The following is a 26410-nucleotide window of genomic DNA, read 5'->3' as shown; positions in this document are numbered from 1 at the left end:
AGATGTAGGGAACAAACGTATGGACACCAAGGGGGAAAAATGGGGGCGGGGTGGTGTGATGAATTGGGAGATTGGGATTGACATGTACACACGAATATGTATAAAATGGATGACTAATAAGAACCTGCTGTATAAAAAATAAATAAGTAAATAAAAATGACAAAAAAAAAAAGAGTGCAGGATTTTCACTAAGCTGAACCAGCAGGATTATTTCTAAAATTCGATCAATGGCAGGGTCCAAGAGTGAGGCCTAGTCAAAAAGAAGACTCAGAGGCACCTGACTGAAGTTTGGTCTTTGTCACTATGAATGGTGAGGGAGGAAGTGGGGTACAGGTAAAATGCCAAGAATTGGGTATAAAAATGGCATTATAATTCTCAGCAGCATGGCTAAAAGCTGGAAAATAATGGAATAATATCTCTAAAACTCTGAGAGAAAATTTTTTTCAATCTAGAATTGTATATCCAAGTAGTTTGATTCAAGTGTGCAAGTCTCCTCAAAACATTTTTTGATTATTCTTAAAAAATTATTTTCTATGTTCCTTTTTTTTTTTCAGGGACATACATAGGATATGCTTCAAGTAAGGCTGTAAGCCCAGAAAAATATACCATGAGAGCTTGCTGCCTGTGAGGGGAGCAGAATATGTGACCCCAAAATATGTCACTTTGGCATGTGGATTATTTTGAGCTGAAGGTAAACAAGACCCAGCAGACCTAAAAAAAGAAAGCAATTTTTACTCCCTTAATTACTTAAAAGAATTTAGATGGAGGACCTGGCCCAGAAAGATAGCTATTACCAAAGATAATTTTTTATACGAAAGACCAAATGTAGGCAGGGCAAACATCTAATTACCAAGCATCTGCTCTTCTTACTCTCCTGTGAATTTCCCTCTTCCCCTTTGAAGCCCCAGGCCCCTACCCCATTCCTTAGCTCAGTATGGCACATAATCCTCAACTGCCCAACTGGCTCTTGGGGCTCAAATCTTTGGGGGTCCCATATATACAAAATTAAGTATTTCTCTTGATAATCTGTCTTATTTCAATTTAATTACTTATTTCAATTTTAATTACTTTAAAAACCTAAAAGGGAAAGAGGGAAAATGTTCTGCCTCTATACCTGCATACAATTATTTAGCCTTTAACTGTTTAGGGAAATTAAACTATAACCAATTATTTTACAAAGGGTTTTGGAATAAGAATTATAAACGAGAGAAGGAGAGACCTCTAAAAAGGTGGGAAATAATACTTTCTTCGTGTTTAAATTTTTTAATTAACATTATCTCTTATTAAGCTTGTTTTGCAAGGTAAGTATCCCATAAATGCTTCTATCAATACCCTCTTCAGATCTTTTAGTTTCATTTTTGCTGGCACCAACATTCAATGCAATCATATACATGTGTGACCTTTTCGGTTTCTAAGGCATGGTAACCTGATCATTTTTCTTTCAGTTTTTCCATGTAAACACTTCACTGTGTTCAATGGGGCATAAGAATAGGAGCCTGCTTTTTATTCAGTTACCATATTAGTTAAGTCACCTTTTGTTGCATAATGGACACCTTACTGATGCTAACTTGGCAAATAAAGGAATTTATTGAATCACATGGATTAAAAATTCATGTATGACTTGAGGCCAGGGTTCGAACTACGTCAGCATAACCAGGCTTTCTCCTTCTCTCCACCCTGTTCCTTAATGTGATGGCTCAATGTGATGTCAATGAGGCAAGATAATTAATCCACACCTTTCATGTTCAACTCTAGCAGAAAATATAAAGAGCATCTCTTTTAGAAAGCTCATCTTAGAACCCAATAATTTATTTTGATTGGCCCACTTAGGTCAGGTGACTTTCCCTGAAACAAACACTATACCCTGGGAAATCAGGGTCACAGTTTTCATGCTGTAGAGTCTCATCTGGACACTTGGCCAGAGAATAGGTAATACAGTTTCCCAAAGGAAAATTGGCATACTTTTTCCTGTAGAGGGGGAATAGATGCTGGGCAAGCAAAAACAGCATACATATGTTACAGCTTTTAATACATTCAAAAACCCATTGTTCTACTGTCTCCACCGAGCAGAATTCCCAAAGAAGAATCTACCTCAGGCCAACTAAATGCTTCTCTTGGTAAAAAAAGAAAAAAAGGTTAAAAATTAACACACAATTTCTTTTTAAACTTATGATCAAATCACACACAAATGCATATCTTCAAGTTCTACATAGTCATTTGGAGTCTTTATAGAGTCCTTGTTCAATGTTTTTAGTAGCTTCTAGTTATGACAGAAACTAACTGTAAATGTAAGGAAAAGTTGTGATTTTCTTTCCTCAGAGGATGTGCATTTCTACCTGCAGTTTTCTCTTGAATATCACCACATTCTACCCTCAGCTTTGATGATGAAGTATAAGGGTTTTCTTTCACATTGATGCCCCCTGGGTTGCTGGCTATAATCAGCCCCCCGGCAGGAAGCTGGGTATTGTGGGGAGTCACGTTGCGTGTCTCTAAGATCATAGAGGCTAAAGTGATGTGGTTTTCCTCTTTCTGAATAATTAATTTTCAAAAATTGGCATGAGGCTCTGCTATTTCTGTACTTGCATAAGATAAACCACTCTTGTTCTGTTCAGCTGCACATCTGCCTGTGGAGCACTGGGTAAGTAAGTTACCCCTGCCGTTGCCACCCGTGAAGGACTGGTCAGGGCTTTATTTCTACAGAAGCAATCCATTTTCTGCCAATGCATCTGAAGTTCAGACAAAGCAGCATGGCTTTTCTAGTTTCGAACCTCACATTTTCTTTTCTAAATGAAAGTTTATCACATTTGTTTATTCAGTACCTAGTAGAATTAAGGATCCTCTCTTTAAGAGATCATAGTCTGGTAGAAATTCTGATATGTTATTATGCTATACAATGATTTAGAAATGTATTCTAGAATCTTAGTATATATGCATAGCTAATCTCCTAGATTAAAAGTTGTCTTTGGACTTCCCTGGTGGCGCTGTGGTTAAGAATCCACCTGCCAATGCAAGGGACATGGGTTCGAGCCCTGGTCCGGGAAGATCCCACATGCCGAGGAGCAACTAAGCCCACGAGCCACGACTACTGAGCCCGCGTGCCACAACTACTGAAGCCCGCGTGCCTAGAGCCCGTGCACCGCAACAAGAGAAGCCACCGCAATGAGAAGCCCACGCACCGCAGCGAAGAGTAGCCCCCGCTCACCACAACTAGAGAAAGCCTGCGTGCAGCAATGAAGACCCGATGCAGCCAAAAATAAATTAATTAATTAATTAATTAATTATTTTAAAAGTTGTCTTTGATATTAAGTAACCACCAAAAAAAATAATTCACTTATGTATTCATGAATTCTAAGAGAGAGAAATATTTTTTTAATATATCTACATATATACATTTATATTTATATATATATTTATATTTAATACATCAAAGACATTTTGATACATTTACTTAAAGCATTTTTCTCCTATTGAACAAATCCCTGTTCTTTGGTTTCATCAAATCATAATGATTATAATAATTTGCAAATTTAAAAAATTAATTTTAAACTTCCTTAGGGTATACATGGTTTGATAATTCTTTATATATCTTTAGATTCCATTATCAAGTTCTCATAATTCTTTCCTGATAAAGTGGATTGGGGATGAACGGAAAGGACAACCCTAGAGGGGAAGAAACTTCTTTTTTGTTTTGTTTTCTGGTCATTTCTTGAATGGGATTTCCCATGTATGGCTTGGATCTTGCAGCTAAAGAGAAGTAACTCATGGAAGAAGATATTTAGGAGCTAATTTATACAAGACAAATAAATCCAAGACAATAAGAAACCTTTACGGTTATAAATTATAGGATTTTTCCCTATTATAGATCCAAGTACAATAAATAAAAATAGGGATTTATTTTCCCAGAGATTAAAGTACCAGAAATGAATCTCCCATGTGGAACTTGCTCTTAGGCACAGCATCGGATTTCTCCCTTGATGTGTAAAGCAAGAAGTAATGGAAAAAAATATCCCAGCTGAATGAAAACCACAAGTATCTCTGATGCCCTGGCCCTAATGGCTTTTATTCCTCTTGCAAAAACTTTTTTACCCTATAAACAAAATAACTGTCTAAGGTACATTGTCTGCAGTCCTTTGCAAGGTTTTTAAAATACTTTCAAATATAGTTTAACCCACCAAAGAAGCAACAGGTCAGATTAGGATTTGAGGCTACAGTAGTAACTACAGGTCCCTTTCGTTGTTTAACACATAACAACTCGTCTGGGGAAGGCTGGTATTAGAGTAAATTAAATTACAAGATAAACTTGTTAGACAAATGTACTTTCACTAGACTTTTGAAAAAGAATCCAAATGATGAAAACATCATCCATTATCATTTGTTTTACCAACCCACAAAATCTTCACTCAAATGTTAGGGTCAGTTATATATTTATCAGTTATATATTTATCAACTTGTGTGTGCTCTGAAAAGATAAACTAACGCATAGGGAATAGACAGTGTAAAGTGGGACTTTAAGTTACGTATCAGGGAAACATATAAGTCTTTGAGAATCTACACTGAAGATCAAATTTAAAACTTTCACTTGATTCTGGAAGGCTGAGAAAGCCCAAGGAAATAAAGTGTTAATAAATGAGGAAGTAGAAATATGCACTGAAATGCAACAGAATAAGGAAACAAATGTTATCCAGCTCAAGATACAATTAAAAAGATTCAATGTAGCTGGGTTCTAAAATGAGACTTAATATTCAGGTTTAAGAGGTATTTAATTTTTTCCCAGCTCTGTCCACTGAAAGGTCCTAGAAGCCCAGAAGTAATTACACCCCCGGAGCAATTAGCACACCCAACACCCAGATCTTTATTCCTAAATACCATTCTCTTATTAAAAGGAATCAGGTATCCCTGGAGAAACGACAGATTCCAGGGTTGGTGCAGGGAAGGTACAAGATGAACCTGAACATTTTGTGCCAGAAAGTAAGGAACTGCTAAAAATACACTAAAAGTTAAAAAAAAAAAAAAATTGACGACATGTCAAAAGGACACATAGAGCCAGCTCAAAGGCATTCCCACTGGGCAAGTCAGAGACAATTTAAGCATCAAAATAAACAAGGTCCATAACACATTATAACCCATTGAATAAAATAATAATCCATATTGACAATAAATAGATGATTGATAACTAAATAAATAAATAAATAAATGGTATAGATAGATCTTTCTAACTAGAATGCCAACTAATAAAACCGGAAAGATCCAATTAGAAAATCATATGCAACTATCATGATAAAAATTTATTTAGATAAGGCTAATTGATAGATTAGTCTTGGATGATAAGGGTGGTGAGTGAGTTTGGTGAGAAACAGGATATTTCTATAGTTCCACCCCACAAATTATCACAACTATCACACCAACAGTGGAGCACAGCCAGTAATCTACCCAGTAGTGAAGCCCAGGCTGCAACCTTCACATCTTCAGGGCACAGCTCTTGGTCCCAGTGATCACACAACACAGCCTGAGGCCCTGCACCAACTTAGTACCCTGTCTGTGGCCCAACCTGAACATAGAGTCAAGCCAGTGGCACCACCCTGCCAGGAAACACAGCTTGTGATCCTGCCCAACCAGAGGTGACTGCAGAGCCCAGCTGGTGGCCCCACCTGACAGCATAGCACAGCAAGTATCTCTGCCAGACTAGGGAGCCCACCCAGCAGCCCCACTTGAATGTGGAGCCCAGCCAGCAGGCCCACCCAACTGTGGAGTCCAACCAGCAGTAACTGCCCTGACTTCAGAGCATGGACAGGGGTCTCATCCAAATTCATCCAAGGAGATGAAAGATCTGTACATTGAAAGCTATAAAGACACTGATGAAAGAAATTAAGCAGATACAAAAAAATGGAAAGATATTTCATGTTCATGATTGAGAAGAATTATATTCTTTTTGTTTTGGATTTTAGAAAGTTTATTAAACATTTTTGGATTGTCTGGGCTATTGTTCTCCATTGCCAGTGTTCACAGAGTATAGGAATTCACGCTTTGGGGTTGAGAGAGAGAGATTTATGCTGCCTTGTAGTTTTGGCTATTTCTTATCACACTTAGGGGGTTTGACAGTTTGGAGGAAGCTGGGAGTAGAAGACATTTCCATTCACTACTGTTTGGGGACACACTGGAGGAGGTCAGACACGCTCTCTGCAGTGACCCTGTAATTGTCCCTACTGGAGAGAAGTATTCTTCTTAATATTTAATATTATTAAAATTTTCATACTACCCAAAGCCATCTATAGATTCAATGTAATCTTTATAGAAAAAAAAAGGCATTTTTTACAGATATAGAAAAAATTATTCTAAAATTCATTTAGAGCTACAAATATACCAAATAACCAAAGCAATCTTGAGAAAGAAGTACAAAGGTAGAGGCATCACACTTCCTGATTTCAAACTATATTAAAAAGCTATAGTAATCAAAACAGTATGGTACTGGCCTATACGTTGACACATAGCCCAATTGAACAGAATCGAAAGCCTAGAAATAAACCCCCATATATAAGATCAACTATTATTTGACAAGGGAGCCATGAATACTCAATAGGGAAAAGATATTCTCTTCAATAAATGGTGATGGGAAGACAGGAATAAAGACACAGACCTACTACAGAATGGACTTGAGGATACGGGGAGGGGGAAGGGTAAGCTGAGACAAAGTGAGAGAGTGTCATGGACATATATACACTACCAAACATAAAATAGCTAGCTAGTGGGAAGCAGCCGCATAGCACAGGGAGATCAGCTCGGTGCTTTGTGAACACCTAGAGGGGTGGGATAGGGAGGGTGAGAGGGAGGGAGACGCAAGAGGGAAGAGATATGGGGACATATGTATATGTATAACTGATTCACTTTGTTGTAAAGCAGAAACTAACACACCATTGTAAAGCAATTATACTCCAATAAAGATGTTAAAAAAAAAATGGTGATGGGGAAACAGGACATTAACATGCAGAAGAATGAAAATGGATCCTGATCTTATACCACTCACAAAAATTAACTTGAAATTACTTAAAGATGTAAATGTAATACCTAAAAACTGTAAAACTCCTAGAAGAAAATATAGCAGGTAAGCTCTCTGCCATTGGTCTTGGAAATGATTTTTTGGATATAACTCCAAAAGCACAAGCAACAAAAGCAAAAATTTTTAAAGGACTACTTCAAACTAAAAGTGTTAGAGTATCAAGAGAAACCATGAACAAAAATGAAAAAGCAACCTTTGGAATGGGAGAAAATATTTGCAAATCATGTATCTGATAAGAGGTCAATAAAAAGGTAGGAATGTAAATTGGTGCAGCCACTATGGAAAACAGCATGGAGCGCCCTCAAAAAAATTAAAAATAGAACTACCCTATAATCCAGCAATCCCACTTCTGGCTATATATTCAAGGAAATAAAATCATGATCTCAAAGACTTATCTGCACCCCCATGTCCAATGCAGCATTATTCACAATAGCTAAGACATGGAAACAACCTAAGAGTCCATCAACAGATGACTGGATAAAGAAAATGTGAGATAGATATATATATATATCTTTTAACATTCCCACCAACAATGCACAAGAATTCTCCTTTTTCTACATCCTTGCCAGCAATTGTTATCTCTTCTCTTTACACATACAATGGAATATTATTCAGTCATTAAAAATAAGGAAATCCTACCATTTGCAAAAAATAACATAAATGAAACCTGAGGGCTTCATGCTAAGTGAAATAAGAATGACAAGTACTCTATCCCACTACTGGGCATATACCCAGAGAAAACCATAACTCAAAAAGACACATGCATGCCAATGTTCATTGCAGCACTATTTACAATAGCCAGGTCATGGAAGCAACCTAAATGCCCATCGACAGACAAATGGATAAAGAAGATATGGTACACATATACAATGGAATATTACTCAGCCATAAAAAGGAATGAAATTGGGTCATTTGTAGAGATGTGGATGGATCTAGAGACTGTCATACAGAGTGAAGTAAGTCAGAAGGAGAAAAACAAATACCGTAAATTAATGCATATATGTGGAACCTAGGAAAATGGTACAGATGAACCAGTTTGCAGGGCAGAAATAGAGACACAGATGTAGAGAACAAGCAGAAATAGAGACACAGATGTAGAGATTGGGATTGACATATATATACTAATATGTATAAAATGGATAACTAATAAGAACCTGCTATATAACAAAATAAATAAAATAAAATTTTAAAAAATTTTAAAAAAAGAATGACATACTCTATGATCTGATCTCCCTTATGTGTAGAATCTAAAAACATTGAATTCATAGAAACAGAGTGTATATTGGTTGATGCCTGGGGCAGGGGATGGGGGAATGAATGAAGGTGGTCAAAGGGTATAAACTTCCAGTTATAAAAAGAGTAAGTTCTTGGGATCCAATATAATGCATAGTAACTGCAGTTAACAATGCTGTATTTCTAAGAGAGTAAATCTCAAAGGTTCTCACCACACGCACCAAAAGAAACACCTATGTGAGGTGCTGGATGTGTTAACTAACCTTATTGTGGTAATCATTTTGCAATATATACATATATCAAATCATATTTGCATGTCTTCAACTTACACAATGTTATATGAAAATTATATTTAAAGATAGAAAAAAATTTAAAACACAAGCAGAATTTATTCTCTCTCTCTCTCTCTCACACACACACACAAACACACACACAGTTAAAAAGCAGTTGAAAAACCTTAGAAGCAGGGCTGAGAAGTGTAAGCCCTGCTTCTAAGGCCTTTCAACTGCTTTAATCAGGCCCTAGTTCATCCTGGATAATCTCCCATACTTAAAGCCAACTGAATAAGGATTTCAATTACATCTGCAAATTCCCTTCACAGCAATACCCAGATTAGTGTTTGAATAACTGGGGATGTAGCTTAGCCAAGCAGACACATCAAAAAGAAAAAGAGAAACCATCACATTATGAAAACTCATATATATAAACAAGGAGGTTAAAAAAGATTATTTAAATGTAGAAACTATAGCCATACATTCAATACTATTGCCATCATAAAAAAAGTATAACAATAAAAGGCAGGCAAACCTTGTAAAAGAATAAAGATGTTTCAATAGGCACAACACAGACATTTAAGATGAACGTCATTCTTCTTGAGACAAAAGTAAGAAGTTATCAAAGAAGAGTCAAACATAGCCATCTATAATATACTGTTTCAGAAGGAAAGCTTTAGCTCATAAGTCAGGTTCACCATGATAAAAAACCAGAACCTGGAAAATATTGGACATCATAAATGACACAGAGACTGAGAAACAAGAAGTTGTCATATTTTATCATGATTCAAAACAAAATGACTCTCAGTCCTATGCCTTGAAGGGGACAGAGGTTAGAAAAACACTAGCAGTTGTTTTATGACCTTTCCAGCTTTGAAAAGAAAGGCCCCTTAGGCCAAGCAAAGCCCATTTTTCCCCATGATTTGAAGACCAACAACATTTTACCCTGGTGTGAGAGGTTGATCCTCGCTTTTTGATGGCACACATCTTTCCACAGATGGAGCTGAAGGCAGTGCTTTCCCAGAACCACGACTCTTTTCCTCCTTTACCCTGAGCCTGCAGTGCCTGGGTACCCTTCACTCCAAGTGACTGTTCTCTATAAGCTATAGTTCATCTTTTCTTTTCTTTTTTGAAACACTATATTGGAGAAGAAAGCTGCAGAGCAGCTTTTGTGAGACTCTATTATCAGAACAAAAGGAGGAAGAGCATGCAACAGTAGTTCATTCTTCTTAATAATTTTTATGGACTGAATGTTCTCACTGAGAAGTTAGAGAAGTCACTTAGAAATTCATTATGCAGGGAGAAAACTCAAGATGGCTCCTGGCACTAAGTAATTTTTTTTTCTATTAGATCGCTAGAGTAGTTACCCCGCACCTGGGTGCAAACAAAGCTTAAAAAAACCTTGTAAGTGATAACACTATGCTCTCAGATTATTATCTTCAGGATGTCTCTGTACACAGTGCATATAGTAATCTTAAGTATCACTGCCTACACTGAAACAAGCAGAGGCCAGGAAGACCCTGCTGAGATGGAGATATTATTGGGTAGCTGATCGGTTCACTTACTAAGAGATCCACTCCTACCCACTGGCTTCGCCTGTGAGACCAGACTCCGCTTCAGGGTCTGCGTGTTAGTAGGGTGGGAAAACTCCCATAAAGTTGAAGCTTGAACTTCAATTTACCCAAACAAGCCCTCTCGTGGGGGAAGGTGAGTAAGCCTAAAGAAATAACGTTACTGAGAAGTTAAGACTTCTACAGTAGAATCCCCTCCTACCAGCACTAAAAATGAGGAGTAGGACACAACATGGCATAAGTATTTCCTATTGGCCAGATAAAGGGGTGAGCATGTGAGATTCATAGGAAAGTTGGTGAAGACTCGTAGTCCTGGATTTGTACAGAGAAAAGACCACAAGGAGCTTGAGAGGTCAAGGGTGAGTCAAGGTCACTAGATGGGTAACCAGGACAGAGTACTAGTGGCACAGCAGGCCAGTGCAGACAACAGCAGCAGGACATGTTTTGTACAGAATCCTGGAGAGATAACAGGAGCAGTGGATACAGCACACAAAAGCAGAGGCACAAAGAGAGGCATAAATCTTATGTAAGATAACCTTCCTCTTGGGGTCCCCCAGAAAGACTAGAAAGGGGAAGGTGTAGGTACCTGTTGAGGCCCTTGAGCTCTCAGATTTCTTGCTGCCTCTGGAGGTATTGGTTAAGTCCCTCTATGATCTTAGCTCCGTAGTTCTTGCATTATGCATTTTCAGACTTTATTTGAGCATTTCTTTTTCCAGACTGGGTCTGAAAACCAGTGGTGTCAGACTAAGTGTGATTTAAAAACCAGACTGGGTCTGGGATCAGACCCAGATCACCTTCAGGGACTTGAACCTTTGGTTCACATCCCCCAATTAAAAAGGGTTACAGCAGGCTCTTGGAACGAGCTGGAGATCTGAAGTTAAAACTGACTAGGGAGGTTTCTCTATAGAAGCAGTTGGCATCTTAAGGTGGACAGTTCTCCCAAGATCATGGATCAAGATCTTAATCTCCAATATGAAAGCTTTATTCCTTTTGCTTTTTCACTACTTGCCTTTTCTCTTTGTTAATGTACAGGAACATAAGGCTCCTTATCTCTGGTATCTTTCACTGAATGTACTGCTAAGGTCATAGCTGCACAACAAAAGTCCTTAAAACTTTCTTGCTAAGGTGGTTTAGACAATAAAATTGCAGAACTAGAAGGAGTCTGTGCCATAGTAAATATCTCTTACTGTACCTAGATATACACCTCTGGTATTGCAACAAATACAAGAAATTATCAAACAAGCCACTTGGCTAAAACAGGTTGATGCTCCTAGGTACATTCTTTGATTTATTTGATGCCAATTGGTTTGATTCTTGGGGGCCCTGGCTAAGGAGTACACTCAGTCCCTTGGTATCATCCTCCTAATAGTTATCATTATAGTTTCCCTGGTGTGCTATATTCTCTCAAAGGTCTTAAATGCATGTTTGCAGCCATCAGCAGTACATCAAATGGTCTCGCTGTACTTGGAAAAACAGAAACAAGACAAAAAATGAGATGAACAGCAAAAACAATTCTTTCACGATCTGGCATTATAACCTAAAACTTTTACAATGAGACAAGAAGGAACTTAACTCTGATGATTACTGAGAGTGGGCTAATACCAATTTTTGGTCAATCTCTCATGTATGAGAGGATGAACAAAAGGGTGGAATTGATAAATTAATAAACAAGGAGGGCCTTAGACTGACGTGGCTTTAATGCTGCGGTGGTCTATATAAGCAAACCAAAATCTCAGCCTATAAATGCCTCAGGACTACAAAATCAAAATACTGAGGACAACTAATCACAGTCAACGAGGCTTTAAGTTATAGCCGATAAATAATTTCCTTACTTTGCTTCTGCCTTTTCTCTATAAAAGCTTCTCCCCAAGCTTTTACTGGTGGACCATTCCCAAACACTTCTGGTTTGGTATTGCCCAATTCAAATCAATTTTTGCTCAAATAAGCTCAAAATGTTTAATATGCCTCAATTAATCTTTTAACAGCATGAACACTCCAGTCCTTCACAGTCCCCACAACTCTCAATTGTCTTTTAACAGTTGTGTTTCACATTTTTGTGACTCAGTGACATTTGAGCTTGAAGGCCTCTGCTATAAGTGAGTATGAGGTGGGTCCAGTGCTAGATGATTCAAGGAAAGGCCAATTAAACTGTAGGTCACTCTTCCTGTTACCCCAATTAACACATTTAATAAAAAGCAAGCTATGCTGTATTTCATGTTCTTCCAGGCCTTTCATCCAGGATTCCAAAGCTCATGATCAGAAAAATATGCAGTCCCAATAGCTCTCTTCTTATGAAATACATATATTCATAGAATCTTTTCTGTTTGATTCACAGAATCACAGCATACATACTTCTCTTTTTTGGCTTATTTGTTTAGCTTGAAATATCTTTTCCCAGTATAGAACAATGGATGAAGTACTTACAAATACTGACACAAAAATATCTAACATTTTTCTTTCAGCTTAGCAATGTACAATAAAATAACAAACAGAAAGCATTAAGAGCTGAATTATTCTGAAATTGGCCACACAGAACTCCAAAATACTTGTCAAAAGATTTTAAGCAATAGATATTAGGAAGGTAATGCATATATTTACATGAATCTAAGAACATTTTTGTAGCCTCCTACAGTTGAAATATACTGAGCCACAACAAGCCTCCAGACAATACTCAGCTCACTTCTATAATTTAAGTCCCTTTTGCAATAACTTCATAGGACAGCATAGACATTAAAACATACAATTTGTGTTGGCGGCAAAAAGATTCCATTATTCGCTTATTCATCTTGAGATTCTCAGTTACAAACCAAAGAGATTGTTCTAGCTCATTAAAGCAGAAAAAAATACTTCATTAAAAGGATATAAGTTTTAGAATCTCTGGGAAAGACCCAGAAGCAGGCTTGATGATCACTCTTCCAAGAACAATCTCCAAAATAAGACACAAGACTGTTCCAGCACCAGAGCTACCACCAGGCACAACACCACAGTTTGCACTGGTGGTTCCAGGTACTAGAGACAACTCTTAGAGTCTTTTGGACTGTGTCTCTGGAAGGCTGGATGTCTTGGCCTGCATCAATGTTTGTGCTCGGCTGCAAAGCATGATGGCTAGAAAAGTAAGGTTATGGGCTCTGCCACTGTGAGCGGTGGGCTAATAAGGCGAAGATCTCCCCACACACAAAAAAAGGTATACAAAAGTGCTGAGGAATCAAATGACCACTGCCCACCCTCCCACCCACCCCCACCAAAGCAACAGGGCATTAGATACTGGGTGAGAAAGTGTTAAGGAAAAATAAAATAACATGTTAAGAAACAAATTCTTGTGGAATTTTTAGTCTGTTGGGGAAGACAGGACAAAAATTAAGCAAATAATCACATTAATAAATGTATAACTACCAACCGCATAAGTGATCCAAAGGAGAAAGATCTGGTTCTCTGAGAGCTGGTATCAACTGGAGATCCAGAAGACTTCTTAAGGAAATGATTTCTGACCTGGGATCTGAAGAAGGAATAAGAATTAAACTGATGAAGGGAATTGAAGAACATTCCAGAACATTCCATTCAGGGGAAGCACATATGCAGAGAGCTGTGATGAGAGGGAACACAGCAAGTTTGAGGAGGAGGAAGGCCCATGTATTTACTTGAGATTAAGTTTAGGGTGGGAAACGAGTTGTGTAAATAAGCTTTGAAAGGTAGATGGGGCTAGATGAGGCAATATTTATGTGTTCATTCTGAAAGCAAATGTGGAGGGGAGTGCAAGAGTACTCTAATCAGATCTCTCTGATAATTTTGTGTCAACTGAGCACTGGGAGGCTGTAGACATCATGTGGTTCAGGAGAGAGGTGATCGTAGTCTCACCTCTTACAAGACACTTGGAGAAAACCCACCAGCCACTTTACAGTAGATTCTTGCTTTTTCTTCAGTGTGTAAGTTCTGTTTTAATCAGTTTTGCTATATCTGTTATTTTGCAAAATTGAATTATATACATGCTTAAAACATTTTCTGATTTTGAAAAGTTTAATGCCATAAATATTCCTTTTTTGGAAACTGAATCTGGGATGACACTATAGAGTATTTGCAATTCATAGCCTAATGCATTTGGATAAGTTGAAATTCCTTGAAATTCAGAATTTATAATAAAAGGCATTATGGTTTCCAAATAGTAGTGGATGACCAGGGAATTATAGTATTTATCGCTGCTTTTCAGACTTCCACCTGAAAACTGCCTTTCCCTGGTTGTCTGATCTACTGTCTCTTCGCCAATTAATTCTTAGTTAATTCCTGCATAAATAGCAATAGAAAGCTCTATAAGAACTTCATTAATTTTTTTTTTCAATTACTTGAAATTTGGTTAGAACTGAAGATTTCTTTGCATTAAAGCAGCCTGAAGTATTAGCTTAAAATGTGTGGTTTGAAGTCAGGAGACTTGATGTTAAGTTCTGTTTGCATCACTTCCCAGATATATGACATTTTGAAAGTTATTGGTGTCTTTAGCCTTTGTTTTCTCAACTGCAAAAGAGAGGGCTTCCAGCCGAGTTGTAATGAAGATAAAATAAGAGGATATTTCATCAAAGTGATTTGCATGCTAGACAAGTGTAGAAGCATAAACATGAAAATGATTTACTAAATAAACAGGGGAGGAAATGCAGAAACATTGGGGTACTTCATAGCAAAGAAAATATTCAAAAATTTTGCATCATTTTAAGAATATGCACAAAAGTAGAGACCAGAACTGTTTTGATTGTGCCTGTGATCCTTCTCTCAGGATTTTCCTTGTTGGTCTCTGGGTCTCTGAGTTTAGAGCATGTGAAAACCCTGGATCAGCCTCCAGCAGCCTCCCAGCTGGGCCACACCCCAGAAAGCAATCGTGGCAGTAAATTTAAACAGAGCCAAGGAGTAAGCAAGGCATATCTCTTCAACAGCCATGTATGCTTAGGTTCTTTTGGTGCACTATGTTTCATTTCATTTTATTAGTTGTTTATCAGATATACAGGGCGGAATTAATAATATGCCTCAGTTCAAGGCACATTATAATCATCGATACATAAGAGTCTCTCTAGTTTTAACAGTTATTTATTCTACTTAATCCACATCTCCAAGGTAACCATTCTGCTGTATTTCTTTCTTTTTCTTTTTTAATAAATTGATTGATTGATTGATTGATTGATTGATTTATGGCTGCGTTGGGTCTTCGTTGCTGCGCGCAGGCTTTCTCTAGCTGCGGCAAGTGGGGGCTACTCTTCGTTGCGGTACACAGGCTTCTCATTGCGGTGGTTTTTCTTGTTGTGGAGCATGGGCTCTAGGTGTGCGGGCTTCAGTAGTTGTGGCACACGGGCTCAGTAGTTGTGGCGCACGGGCTTAGTTGCTCCACGGCATGTGGGATCTTCCCAGACCAGTGTTCAAACCTGCGTCACCTGCATTGGCAGGTGGATTCTTAACCACTGTGCCACCAGGGAAGCCCTATTTATTTCTTTTTATTTTAAAGTGCTCTAAAATGTGTTGTGTGATTTTGTTGGCACTTATTTTAAACTATGTAAATCCTCAGAGATCTCATTCATTTTCTTACTCTTTTGGACTAAGTACTATCTTTTTAAGATACAATCTTATTTCTATGTGTACATCAGATATGTTCCTCCTAAAGCTCCATAACCACCCATGGTATGTATTCTCCAAGTCTTGCCTATTTACTCTACCCAAACTGCCACCAACTCCCACCACTGTAAACATTACTGTAATAGCTATCTTTATATATTTCACACTATAAAAATATTTGAAATTTTCTTTGGGATAAATTCTCAGTAGCAGAAGTGCTGTGTCATAGTATGTATGTACACTTAATCTGTCTACATCATGCCAGACTGTTCTTCAGAATGGCTGTACCAATCTACTCCCCATGAAGCTTTCTGCATAGCTGCTTCCCTGACAACACTCAGCATTATCCAGTTTTCTAATTTTTACCAATTTAGTACTGTTAATTTAACCTGAATTTCTCTGATTACTATCTTCAGCATGCCTTTGAGTACTTGGTTTTGAGAGTTTTCTTTTCTGTAAATTGCTCTCTCATATTCTTTACCTGTTTTCCTATTGTGGTAACTGACTTGTCAATTTACAGAAATTCCCTGCTAATTATTAATTCCTTTCCAGTTTTAAACATTGAAAATGCCTTCTCCCGTTTAGTCATCTCTTAATTTGGTCCATAGTGTTCTTCATGAATGAAAAACCTTAATTTTCCTGAGCATAATGAAGCTTTCACAGATTATTTCTTCTTTTCTAACCTTCTCATCCCTGAAGATCTTCCCCTGTGGTCCTCTCCCTGCCTGAAGTCTCACCTGAGGGTGCTGGGGACAGAATGACAGCTGCCCAAGTACAGAGGATGGATCAGTTTTGTTTGGTGCTCTTTCCGCACAACTACAACAGTGCCTGGACCAGGGTTAGTGCCATATATAAGTGCCAAATGAATGAAGTTAGAAAGTCTCCCAGAGCTATGGAGAGGTCATTTCACCTCCTGGATTCTTTAAGGTGCACGGTTCCCCACGACTTGGTTTGTGTACAAGAAAAATCCTTCTTGCTCAGGGAGGGAGGGCTGCAGTGGGGTGGAGCAATGGAAGCTGTTTGTCAGTCTCTTTCCATGATTTCAATCTCCATATCGTTCCCAGTGGATCGTTCCCAAAAGTCAGTATCTGGAAGATTTTAAATAGATATTCATATGAGTAAGTATCTTGCTGGTACAAACCAATCCAAAATGTACATTCCCACAATATTTCTGATTGTTTTCTTTATTGGGGTATAACTTACATGCAATAAAATTCTCCCATCTATACAGCATATTTGCAGGGGGAGCCTTACTTTTGATATAATTGTATTTAGCAATCTTTTGCTTCGTTTTTCCTTTTGAAATTTTTTGAAGCGTTTCCCCATTCCTAGATTGTAAAGATTATCTCATACATTCTCTTCTATCAGCTGTATTTTTTTCCCTTCCAACTTACATGTTTAATCTATCTGGGGGTAACTCATTATGTAGTCTTAGGTAGGGATCCAATTTTTCTCCATATAGTGAGACAATTTCCCCAAAAGCTTCAACTAAACATTTTCTACTGAGTTGTGGTAATTCCTTTAAACTTTATTAAATTCCCATGGATATATGAATCTCATTCTGAGTGCCTTATTTTCTTCCACTTATCTGTTTATCTGATCTTATACCAATAGCACATTGCTTTTATTACTCTGGCCTTGTAGTATGTCTTAATATCTGGCAGGGCAAGCTCTTCATCTTTACGACTTCTCTTTAAGCAGCAGACAGCCATGAACTTTTATTTCTCTCTACAAATTTTACAGCAAATTTAATAGTTTCCCTAAAATATCTAACTGGAATTGTTACTGAAATTGCATTGCAATTTATATACTAAATTAAAGAAAATCTCTGTCTTAATAATATGAATTCATCCCATCCAAGAGCATGAAATGTCACTCCCTTTCTTCATATCATCTTTCATGTCCTTCACCCAAATTTTAAAGTGTGTCAGGAAAACTATTTGAAATTTGGAAATAAGACCACAAAAAGGTGAGTGGGACATCCTTTCAATATCACATGAGGGCAAAGGTCACAAAAGTATAGTTATGAAATGTATTTAGTTTATCTCATTGTTTACCATTAATAAAAGGTCTCAAACTTAGTGAGGTTACATGTTAACTTCTAGAATTTTTTCCAGTAGATGCAAATATTTTTGTGTCTAATGAAAGAGATGACTCCAAAGATTTATGGTCTGTGTTTGGGACATTAGTTTTATAACTAATTCAGCAGTCCCGATATTTCTCTGTTAAACTGCCTATAAATCCCTGGCATCTTAAGTTCTCTTTGAACTGGCCATACACCTTATTGGTTCCCTTATTAATTAATGGGTTTAAAATCTTTAACATGTTGATTTTATATTTGCATGAAAGTCATAGTTTTAACTTTTTGAAAAGCACACTTTGGTGAGTTCCTTCATAAAGGTCTTACATATTCTAGGTTACTTTAACTCTTAGATAGTTTATAGTTTTATTGCAATTATGAATGGAATATTATTTTTCTGGAGTTTCCTGATTAATTATTGCTGGTATAGAGAAATATTTTTGATTTTGTAAGTTGATGCTGTATCCAGCAACTTTGCTAAACACATACTGGTTCTAATAGGTTGTCTCTGGATTCTATTAGTTCTTTTAGGTACACAATTACAATATCAGCAATTAATGAACAGCTAGATATTATACACTAATACATTTTTAAAGATAGATAAAATGGATAAATTCCTAGAAAATTATCAAATGCCAAAATTAGCCCTAATTTTACAAATACTTCCCTTGAGGTTGATCCTAGTTTTAGCTTCTGACTCTCAATAAAATTCATATTTATGTTGTGTACATAAATGACCTCATTTAATATCCACTAAAATTCTATAAGTTAAGTGCTATGCCCATTACATATTGAAGAAGATAAATATATAAAGGGTAAGTGCATTGTACAAAGTCACAACATTAGTTGTGGTGGCTCCTTGTCAAAAATTCAGCTCTTGTGCCTTGAAATCTGGCACAATTTTCTGAGGCAGAAACTTTTGTGTGTCTCTCTGCCACTATCCTCCAGGTCATTTTACTACCTAGAAGTTCAGAAAAAAATAAAACTGATCATAGCACAGAAATGTTCATCAGCTAATAGGGTAAGTATTCACATGAGGTTTGATTTTTGCTACCCTTACATCTACAAAGGAAGACCAATTTGTTATCACAGAAAAGTGAGATATACAAAATGATATCTCATCAGGGGTCTTGCTTTCTCTTTGGAGTCTGGAGGACAAGCAGCTTCCTGTAACTGATGAAGCAGCTTTTAAGATGTGCTTGTGGCAGTGTTCCCAGATTCGGCAAATAAATATACAGGGTGCCCAGTTAAATTTAAATTTCAGGTAAACAATGGATATTATTTTAGTATAAGCATGTCCCATGCAATATTTAGGATATATCCAGTATGTGTATATGTGTGCATACTATATATCCAGTGTATATTATATATACATAGTATACATTATAATCTTTACCACAACCCTGAAAGATGATTATTATTCACCTTTTAATCTTGATAAGGAAGCTGAGGTTCAGAGATATTATGTAAATCATTCAAGGCCACCAGGTGGTAACTGGCAAAGCTGATCAAGACCATCTAAAACCCATGCTCTTATACTGCTTCCCCAGTTCCTCAAGTAACCCTGTGGGACAGCACCATGTTTCAGTTAACCCCAGTCCCATTCCCAGCCCTCTTCTCCCTTGCTCCACTCTATGGCAGGGGTTGGGAAAACTAAACTCTCCCTTTCCAGCTTCCATCACTGCCAGAGCAGGCCATGTGACACAGTTCCGGCCAGAGAAGTGAAAGCAGAAGTTGACTGGGGCTTCTGGAAAATCTTGGTTTTCACAATCAAAGGGACAAACATGAGTCACTGATCTACCCCTCCTCCTCTTGCCATGATCACAGATTTGATGACGGGTGATGTAGCCCTCATCTTGTGATGACTATCAAGGAAAGGCCAGGGGGTCTATAGAGTTGCCAGCCAACCCTGATACTATCGAAACTCTGAACCAAGAAGAGCAACACCTACCTCCATACTTCCTATTAGGTAAAGATAAAACGATTTGCTTAGCTACAGTAAGTCAGGGTGTGAATTTCCTTTCCACACTAATTATTTGGATGTTAGGGATTCTCAACAGATTCAAATTCAGCCAACATGAATTGGATGCCTAATACTTCCAGGCTCCTTGATAGATGTAATCATAATTTAACCCTTACAATAGCCTTGTGTGGTGGGGATTACTGTACCCATTTCACAAAACTGTGGTTCATAAAAGCCTCACAGCCTGTTCAAAGTCTACCCTAAGCTGGTAGCAACATCAGGATTCAAACCTGTGTCATCTGAATCTGATTGTAGGCTTTTCTCTTTTAGATATCTGGAAACATTCGTATGATACTGAAATAACAGTTTGGTTTCATTTTGAAAGTATGCATTCAACAGGAATTTTCCAGTTTTCAGAGATGAATAATCATTTTATAAGGAAATTTCACTTTTACCAAAACTCATATTCCTTAAATTCACTGAATACATTAAACTAGCCTATGGTTTTTCATTTTTATGTAGAGCAAGTTATGTTCTCTACTAGGGAGAAAAGATGTGTGATAAAATAAAGGTTGAAATCCAAGGAACATTTTTTCAAAAACCAAGAAAGTACCAAAAACTGCTACGTTACAAATGTGAAAAAAATCATGGAATATGATTGTAATAGTTACATCACACATTGGCTGAGGATGGAATATGTAATGCTGGAGAATTCTCTTACCATTGCATTTTACGCTGAGTTCATAATACTACACTGAGTGGCAATCTCTCTTCATGATGAAAATCTTTCGGCAGAGGAAAAGAAAAATAAGTTGTCATCTTAAAAAAAAAAAAAGTACTATAGAAAGGGACAAAGATTTGTCAAAGGGCAGCACAATAACAAGTTATGGGAAGGCATTACAAAGTCAAAGAGAGCTGGGTAACCACTCATTTGCCCACCATCTTAATAGGATAAATTCCTCCAGGCTCTTTTAAAGATAATGAGCACACCAATTATTTTCTCAGGGCACAGGAGCAGGTCGAGGAATTACTGCTGTGTTCTGACACAATAACACAAGCCAAACAAGTCAGAAATGTCATCGTCAAGCAGTCTAAGGATATTTGAGCAGAGAGATGTTAATCACAGGTGAGTCTTGCCAGTGGCTCTCCAATCACAGAAGTCAGGGTTCATTTTCTGTTCAAGCATGATGCTCTCAAATCAAATCTGGTATTAACGACATCCCACGATAAGGAGATTTGCAGCAACCCTAAATCTTTTGATCTCCAAGTCAGCTGTCTATTTGTCCTTGTTGTTAGAGAGCACATATTTACTCAGCTTTCGGAGCAAAATAATTCATATAGACGCCAGAGATAGGGGAAGATAGCACTGATTCATGAACATGGTTTGCTGTGCAGTAGGTCTTTTGACGTAATAATAATTGCTATTTGTTTTGTACATTAAGAATAATTTCCAGGCTTCCCTGGCGGCGCAGTGGTTGAGAGTCTGCCTGCCAATGCAGGGGACACGGGTTCGAGCCCTGGTCTGGGAAGATCCCACATGCCTCGGGGCAACTGGGCCCGTGAGCCACAACTACTGAGCCTGCGCGTCTGGAGCCTGTGCTCCGCAGCAAGAGAGGCCGCGATAGTGAGAGGCCCGCGCACCGCGATGAGGAGTGGCCCCCGCTCGCCGCAACTAGAGAAAGCCCTCGCATAGAAATGAAGACCCAACACAGCCAAAAATAAATTTTAAAAATAAATAAATTAATTAAAAAAAAAAAAAAAGAAGAATTTCCGAGTACAAATATTACAATATGTTCAAATCTATTAAGTTTTCAGGGGAAGTAACACAAGAGTTTTGCTGGCTTAAGCAGTCCTCTGAAGTTCTTTTGTTGTTTCTATTGCTGTTCCCTTGGGCTTTTAACTTTAAATTTTTTATTTAAAAATTTTAAACCTACAAAAATGTTGAAAGAAGAGAACAATAAATACCATTCATCTAAATTCATCAAAATATTAATATTTTATCACCCTTGGGTTTTTTTTCTGGGAATTTTCTTTTTTATTTTATTTTATTTTATTGATTTACAATGTTGTGTTAACATTCCTTTCTTCCTTCTTTCCTTCTTGCCTATCTCTGGACTAATCATATCTTTTTATGTAAGAATATATATACTTTCTTGCTCTACCATTTGAAAGTAAGTTCCAGACACCATGACAGTTCATCCCTAAATATCACACATCTGCTAAGAATGAGTGTTCTCCTATATAATCAGAGTATCAGTTTCATATATCCACATTCAAATTTCCCCAGTTGACAAAAATTGTTTTTTTTTATTGTTTTACTTTTTCAATCTGGGATCAAATCAAGGTTCACACATTGCCTTTGATTATGTCTTTTAGTATCTTAAATCTTTTCCTGAAGAGTATTCTTTTTGTTTCTGTTTCTATCTTCACAACATTGAAAAATTCAGGACAGTTGTCCTATATTATGCCCCACATTCTGTATTTAATTGTTCTTCACCACGAGAATCAGGTTAAATATTTTGGCATAAGTACTACATAGCACACAGGGGATGCTGTATACCTCCCATTGTGTCAGGTATCTATTCTAAAGGTTAATTTTCCTTGGCAATGAAAACACATAATCCATGGGATAATACCTCTTGCCACCTCCAACAACATTTTACTCAAAAGTTTTAGTATTCTTTGATGATCTTTGCTTGAATTGCATTCAGGTGCAAAATGGTGATTTTTAAAAAATTCTCTCCTTTTTCTACATTTACTATAATCTTCTGTAAAGAAGAGCTTTCCTACTTATTTCTTCTATCTCCCTCTCTTTCCCCTCTTCTTTCTATCACTATAGATTTATGTTCAATGTGATATAATCTCTTACCATCATTATTCTTTTCAATGCTCAAATTGTCCCGTTTTGACAAGTGGAAGCCCCTGCATCCTGGCTTCTGTTATTCTTTTGACATGATCCCATTAGTCTTGGAGCACTTCCTTGCTTTAGAGTATGACAAAATATCCCAGACTTACCTTGTATTGTCCTTGCCCCAAACCTGGACTTAGTTCTCCAAGGAACCCTGGTTCCTTTCAGTGCATGCCAATATCTGTGCGTTGTAACCACTCTGATGAAACAGAATGGATCTCCCACTCCAGATTTGGTTGGAATGTCAAGACTGATGACACACAGGAAGAGGGTATGAAAGGTTTATTACTTACTTAATGAGGCTTTCTGGGGAGAGCAGGGCAGTCTTCATAAGCTGGACTGAAAATGGTTTGTGAGAGCTGGAAGAAGACCTGCGGGGGTTTTTATGGTAGTTAGACGGTGAGGCTGGTATGAGGGCCTCTGTGCACAGGCAGGGGCTTGTGTGGCTTGAACTTCCCATCAACACCAAAGGTGGAAGCACTCAGACTTTCTTATCAGATTTCCCGGAAGAGGGGCAGAAGGGGAGGAGGGAGGGATGAGGTTTAAGATGTCAGCAAACATCAAATAAATGGGGTCAGATAAAATTAAAAATAAATAAAACTTAAAATATTTTTAAATTTTGTTTAATTTAAAAAACTTTAAAAATAGAAAATTTTTAAAATTTAAAAAAAGTTTTTAATTTTAAAAAATAAAAATAAATTAAAATGTTTTAAAAATGTTTAAAAATGGGGTCAGACTATTACACTGGGCTACACTTACATTCTTTTACATAAGTCTATGAGATAGAGATCTGTTACATAGATACCATGTGCACCCAAATCACCTTCACAGGGTACATGTGAAGTACCTGGAATAAGAACACAAGGCACTTCCAGCTCTTTAAGTGGGAAACAACCTCTCTTAATACACAGTAGCAGCAGCAAAATCATTATTCCTTTGCAAGTTACTTGACATTTTCAAATTGTTTCTAAATCAGTTATGGACAGGGCTATCAATTTTCTGTTTAGAAAATCAACTTTAGAAAGGATATGTGCTTTCATGATGTCAGAGGGCTCCTCAGAGGGTCAAAAGCATTTAAACTTCTCTCTCAGTCAAGACATCAAGATAATTCTAAGAGCCTTTATATTTCATATAAATGTCAGATTAGAGCAGCACATCATTAAATTCAATTCATAGAAACAACCATTACATTTAAACACTCAAAAAATAAAGCTACAGATCTTTGTCAAAACATATAATGATAATAACAATAAGATTAGCAGCTAACATGAATTGAATGTCTTTATGTTCCAAACACATTACAGTCATCCTCGTAACAGTTCTTTGGATTTAATATTAATATTATCTCAAGTTTGCAATGAGGAAACTGAAGCCCAAAGAGGTGAAATAATGTGACCAACATCCCACAGCAGGTAAGTGAAGAAGTGAGGATTCAAACACAAAGCAGAAAAATAACATTGAAAATTCAACATTTCGGGACTTCCCTGGTGGTCCAGCGGTTGAGACTCTGCGCTCCCAGTGCAGGGGCCCCAGGTTCAATCCCTGGTCAGGGAACTAGATCCCACATGCTGCAATTAAAAGATCCCACACGCTGCAACAAAGACCTCGCAGGTCACAACAAAGACCTGGCACAGCCAAATAAATAAATAGATAGATAGATATTTTTTTAAAAAAAGAAAATTCAACATTTCATAACTGTATTTTAGCTCTGAAAGTAGAACACAGATTGATTTCCACTAAAGATAGAAAGTGCCAGACTGGCTCAGATTTTAACTTAGTCAGCATAAACTTTTATTCTCGTCTATTCTATTTTACCTTAGAATATTAGGGTCCAGCATCCAAGACAGCCAGTAGCCAAATGACCAGGGATGGGGCAGATGAACTGTTTGGACTTTTCCAATCCAAATGATCACATCAACAATCAGTTTGGAATTCAGTGAAGTATGCCCTGTTGCGGTCTTGAGGTGATTTTTTTTGGCTGAAATCCGGATTTCTCTGTGTTGTAACCACTCTGAAGAAACAATAAATCCCCCACCCAAAATCTGGTTGGAACGTCAAGACTGATGACACACAACAAGAAGGTATGAAAGGTTTATTACTTACATGAAATGAGAGAAGTGTTGAGTTCAAAAGTACCTGTAGACTAATGGGTTAAAAAAATTGTTCAACCACTGACCTTCAGCTTTGGATATCTCAATTATCACATGTGTAGTGTAAGAGTCTACATGACATATTTTTCAGAGCACTTTTACACACATCTCATTGAATCACCTCAATAACTGAGTGTGAATGACAGAAAATTTACCTATGCAAATGTGAAGCAAATATCTCATGTAATCAATGTGTGGATTCCAGTAGGCGGAGGGTGCTAAACACCTTTATAACCCCTTGGCACACAGCTTTGCTCAAATGGTTGTGCCGCAGATATAACCTTTGACAAAATGACACACCTCTGCTGCACTGCCTGTCACTTGCTTTCTGGCCCAAGCTTCTCTGTCCACTGAGATTCTGGGCTGTGATGGGTCATGTGCAAAACTGTAAGTGCAAGGAAATTAACACCCCTGGAGCAACCCTTGGTTAACATAGGATAGGAACTGGGAAATAAACACTCACCTTTCCCCATCCCTGGTGTACGATTCTGAGGCACATTCTGTAGAACTCCACTGGGGCCCTGCTAGTATTGAGCCCCAGGTGCACCCAGCCACCTTCTTAAAACTGCATGCTTGGATTGGCTTCCTTTCTTCCCTGTTCCACTCTTCCCAATCTGCTGTGCCTATCCTGCTTTATCAGATTTGGCTACAGTAGTTAATTAATAAATGGTTAATATACACTTCAAGAAAAATCACATTCCCTGGGAACCATTCATCAAGCCCTTGTCATAGAATCTGCTTTAGGTGGGAACCCAAACAAAATCAGAGAGTTTAAGTAACTGTTAATTTTAGAATAGATATAGTATGATACAATTTATAAATCAAAAATACTTAGAAGAAACACAATCTGGTTAACAGGTAAAGTCACAAGGCAATTGCAGGAGAAAAAGAGTATCTTTCTCGAAATGTCCATCAATAGGGGAATAATTATATTATGATCTGTCACTAGAAGTAAATAAATAACATTTGCCTAAAAAATGGGATAGACCTACAGCAAAGATTTATACTAAATCTCTATATTAAAGACATCAAAATATCTCCAATCAAAATGTTAATTTTAGAATAGATATGGTATGATATAATTTATAAATAAAAAATCTCTATAAAGCTATAAATCACATATAAAGCACCTACATATGTAAATTCATGGACCAAAAGTCTTGAAATCAGACAGCTAGTGATCAATAATCTCTACAAAAGGAAGTAGTCGTGACAGTGGGGTTGGGGGGTTATGAAGGGGGACTTTTATTGTACTTTTATACATTGTACCCTTTAAAATAATTGTTTTTTTTAATTAATTTATTGATTTTTGGCTGCTTTGGGTCTTTGTTGCTGCTAGCGTGCATTCTCTAGTTGCAGTGAGCGGGGGCTACTCTTCACTGTGGTGCACGGGCTTCCCATTGTAGTGGCTTCTCCTGTTGCAGAGCACAAGCTCTAGGCATGCAGGCTTCAGTAGTTGTGGCACGGGGGCTCAGTAGTTGTGGCATGGGGGCTCTAGAGCGCAGGCTCAGTAGCTGTGGTGCACGGGCTTAGTTGCTCTGCGGCATGTGGGATCTTCCCAGACCAGGGCTCGAACCCATGTCCCCTGCA

At 37.6% G+C, this 26410-nt stretch overlaps 1 protein-coding gene and 1 long non-coding RNA gene across 6 annotated transcripts in view; one reads left to right on the top strand and one right to left on the bottom strand.

Moving 5' to 3' along the window:
• Positions 1 to 25600, bottom strand: part of LOC309622496 (uncharacterized protein) — a 188679-nt gene extending 163079 nt beyond the window's left edge. For 2 of the 5 annotated variants that reach the window (XR_014240911.1, XR_014240912.1), the window contains exons 1-2: positions 16630 to 25600; positions 13528 to 13626 (exon numbers count right to left, since the gene is read on the bottom strand). Coding sequence is in view for 1 of the 5 variants with exons in the window: in XM_082378576.1 (XP_082234702.1) it covers positions 13528 to 13626; positions 24486 to 24681; positions 25284 to 25293 (305 nt within the window). In the remaining 4 variants the exon portion in view is untranslated. The remainder of the gene's footprint in view (positions 1 to 13527; positions 13627 to 16629) is intronic. The other 3 variants (XR_014240914.1, XR_014240913.1, XM_082378576.1) reach the window with 3 other exon arrangements.
• LOC309622617 overlaps positions 1 to 26410 on the top strand; it is a 620423-nt gene that overhangs the window by 355926 nt on the left and 238087 nt on the right. The window lies entirely within an intron of this gene.

This window comes from Balaenoptera borealis, assembly GCF_965194805.1.
Source record: "Balaenoptera borealis genome assembly, chromosome: 2".
Taxonomy (NCBI): domain Eukaryota; kingdom Metazoa; phylum Chordata; class Mammalia; order Artiodactyla; family Balaenopteridae; genus Balaenoptera; species Balaenoptera borealis.
Note: the sequence above shows the minus strand (reverse complement) of the source record. Positions and strands in the feature narration are given on the sequence as shown.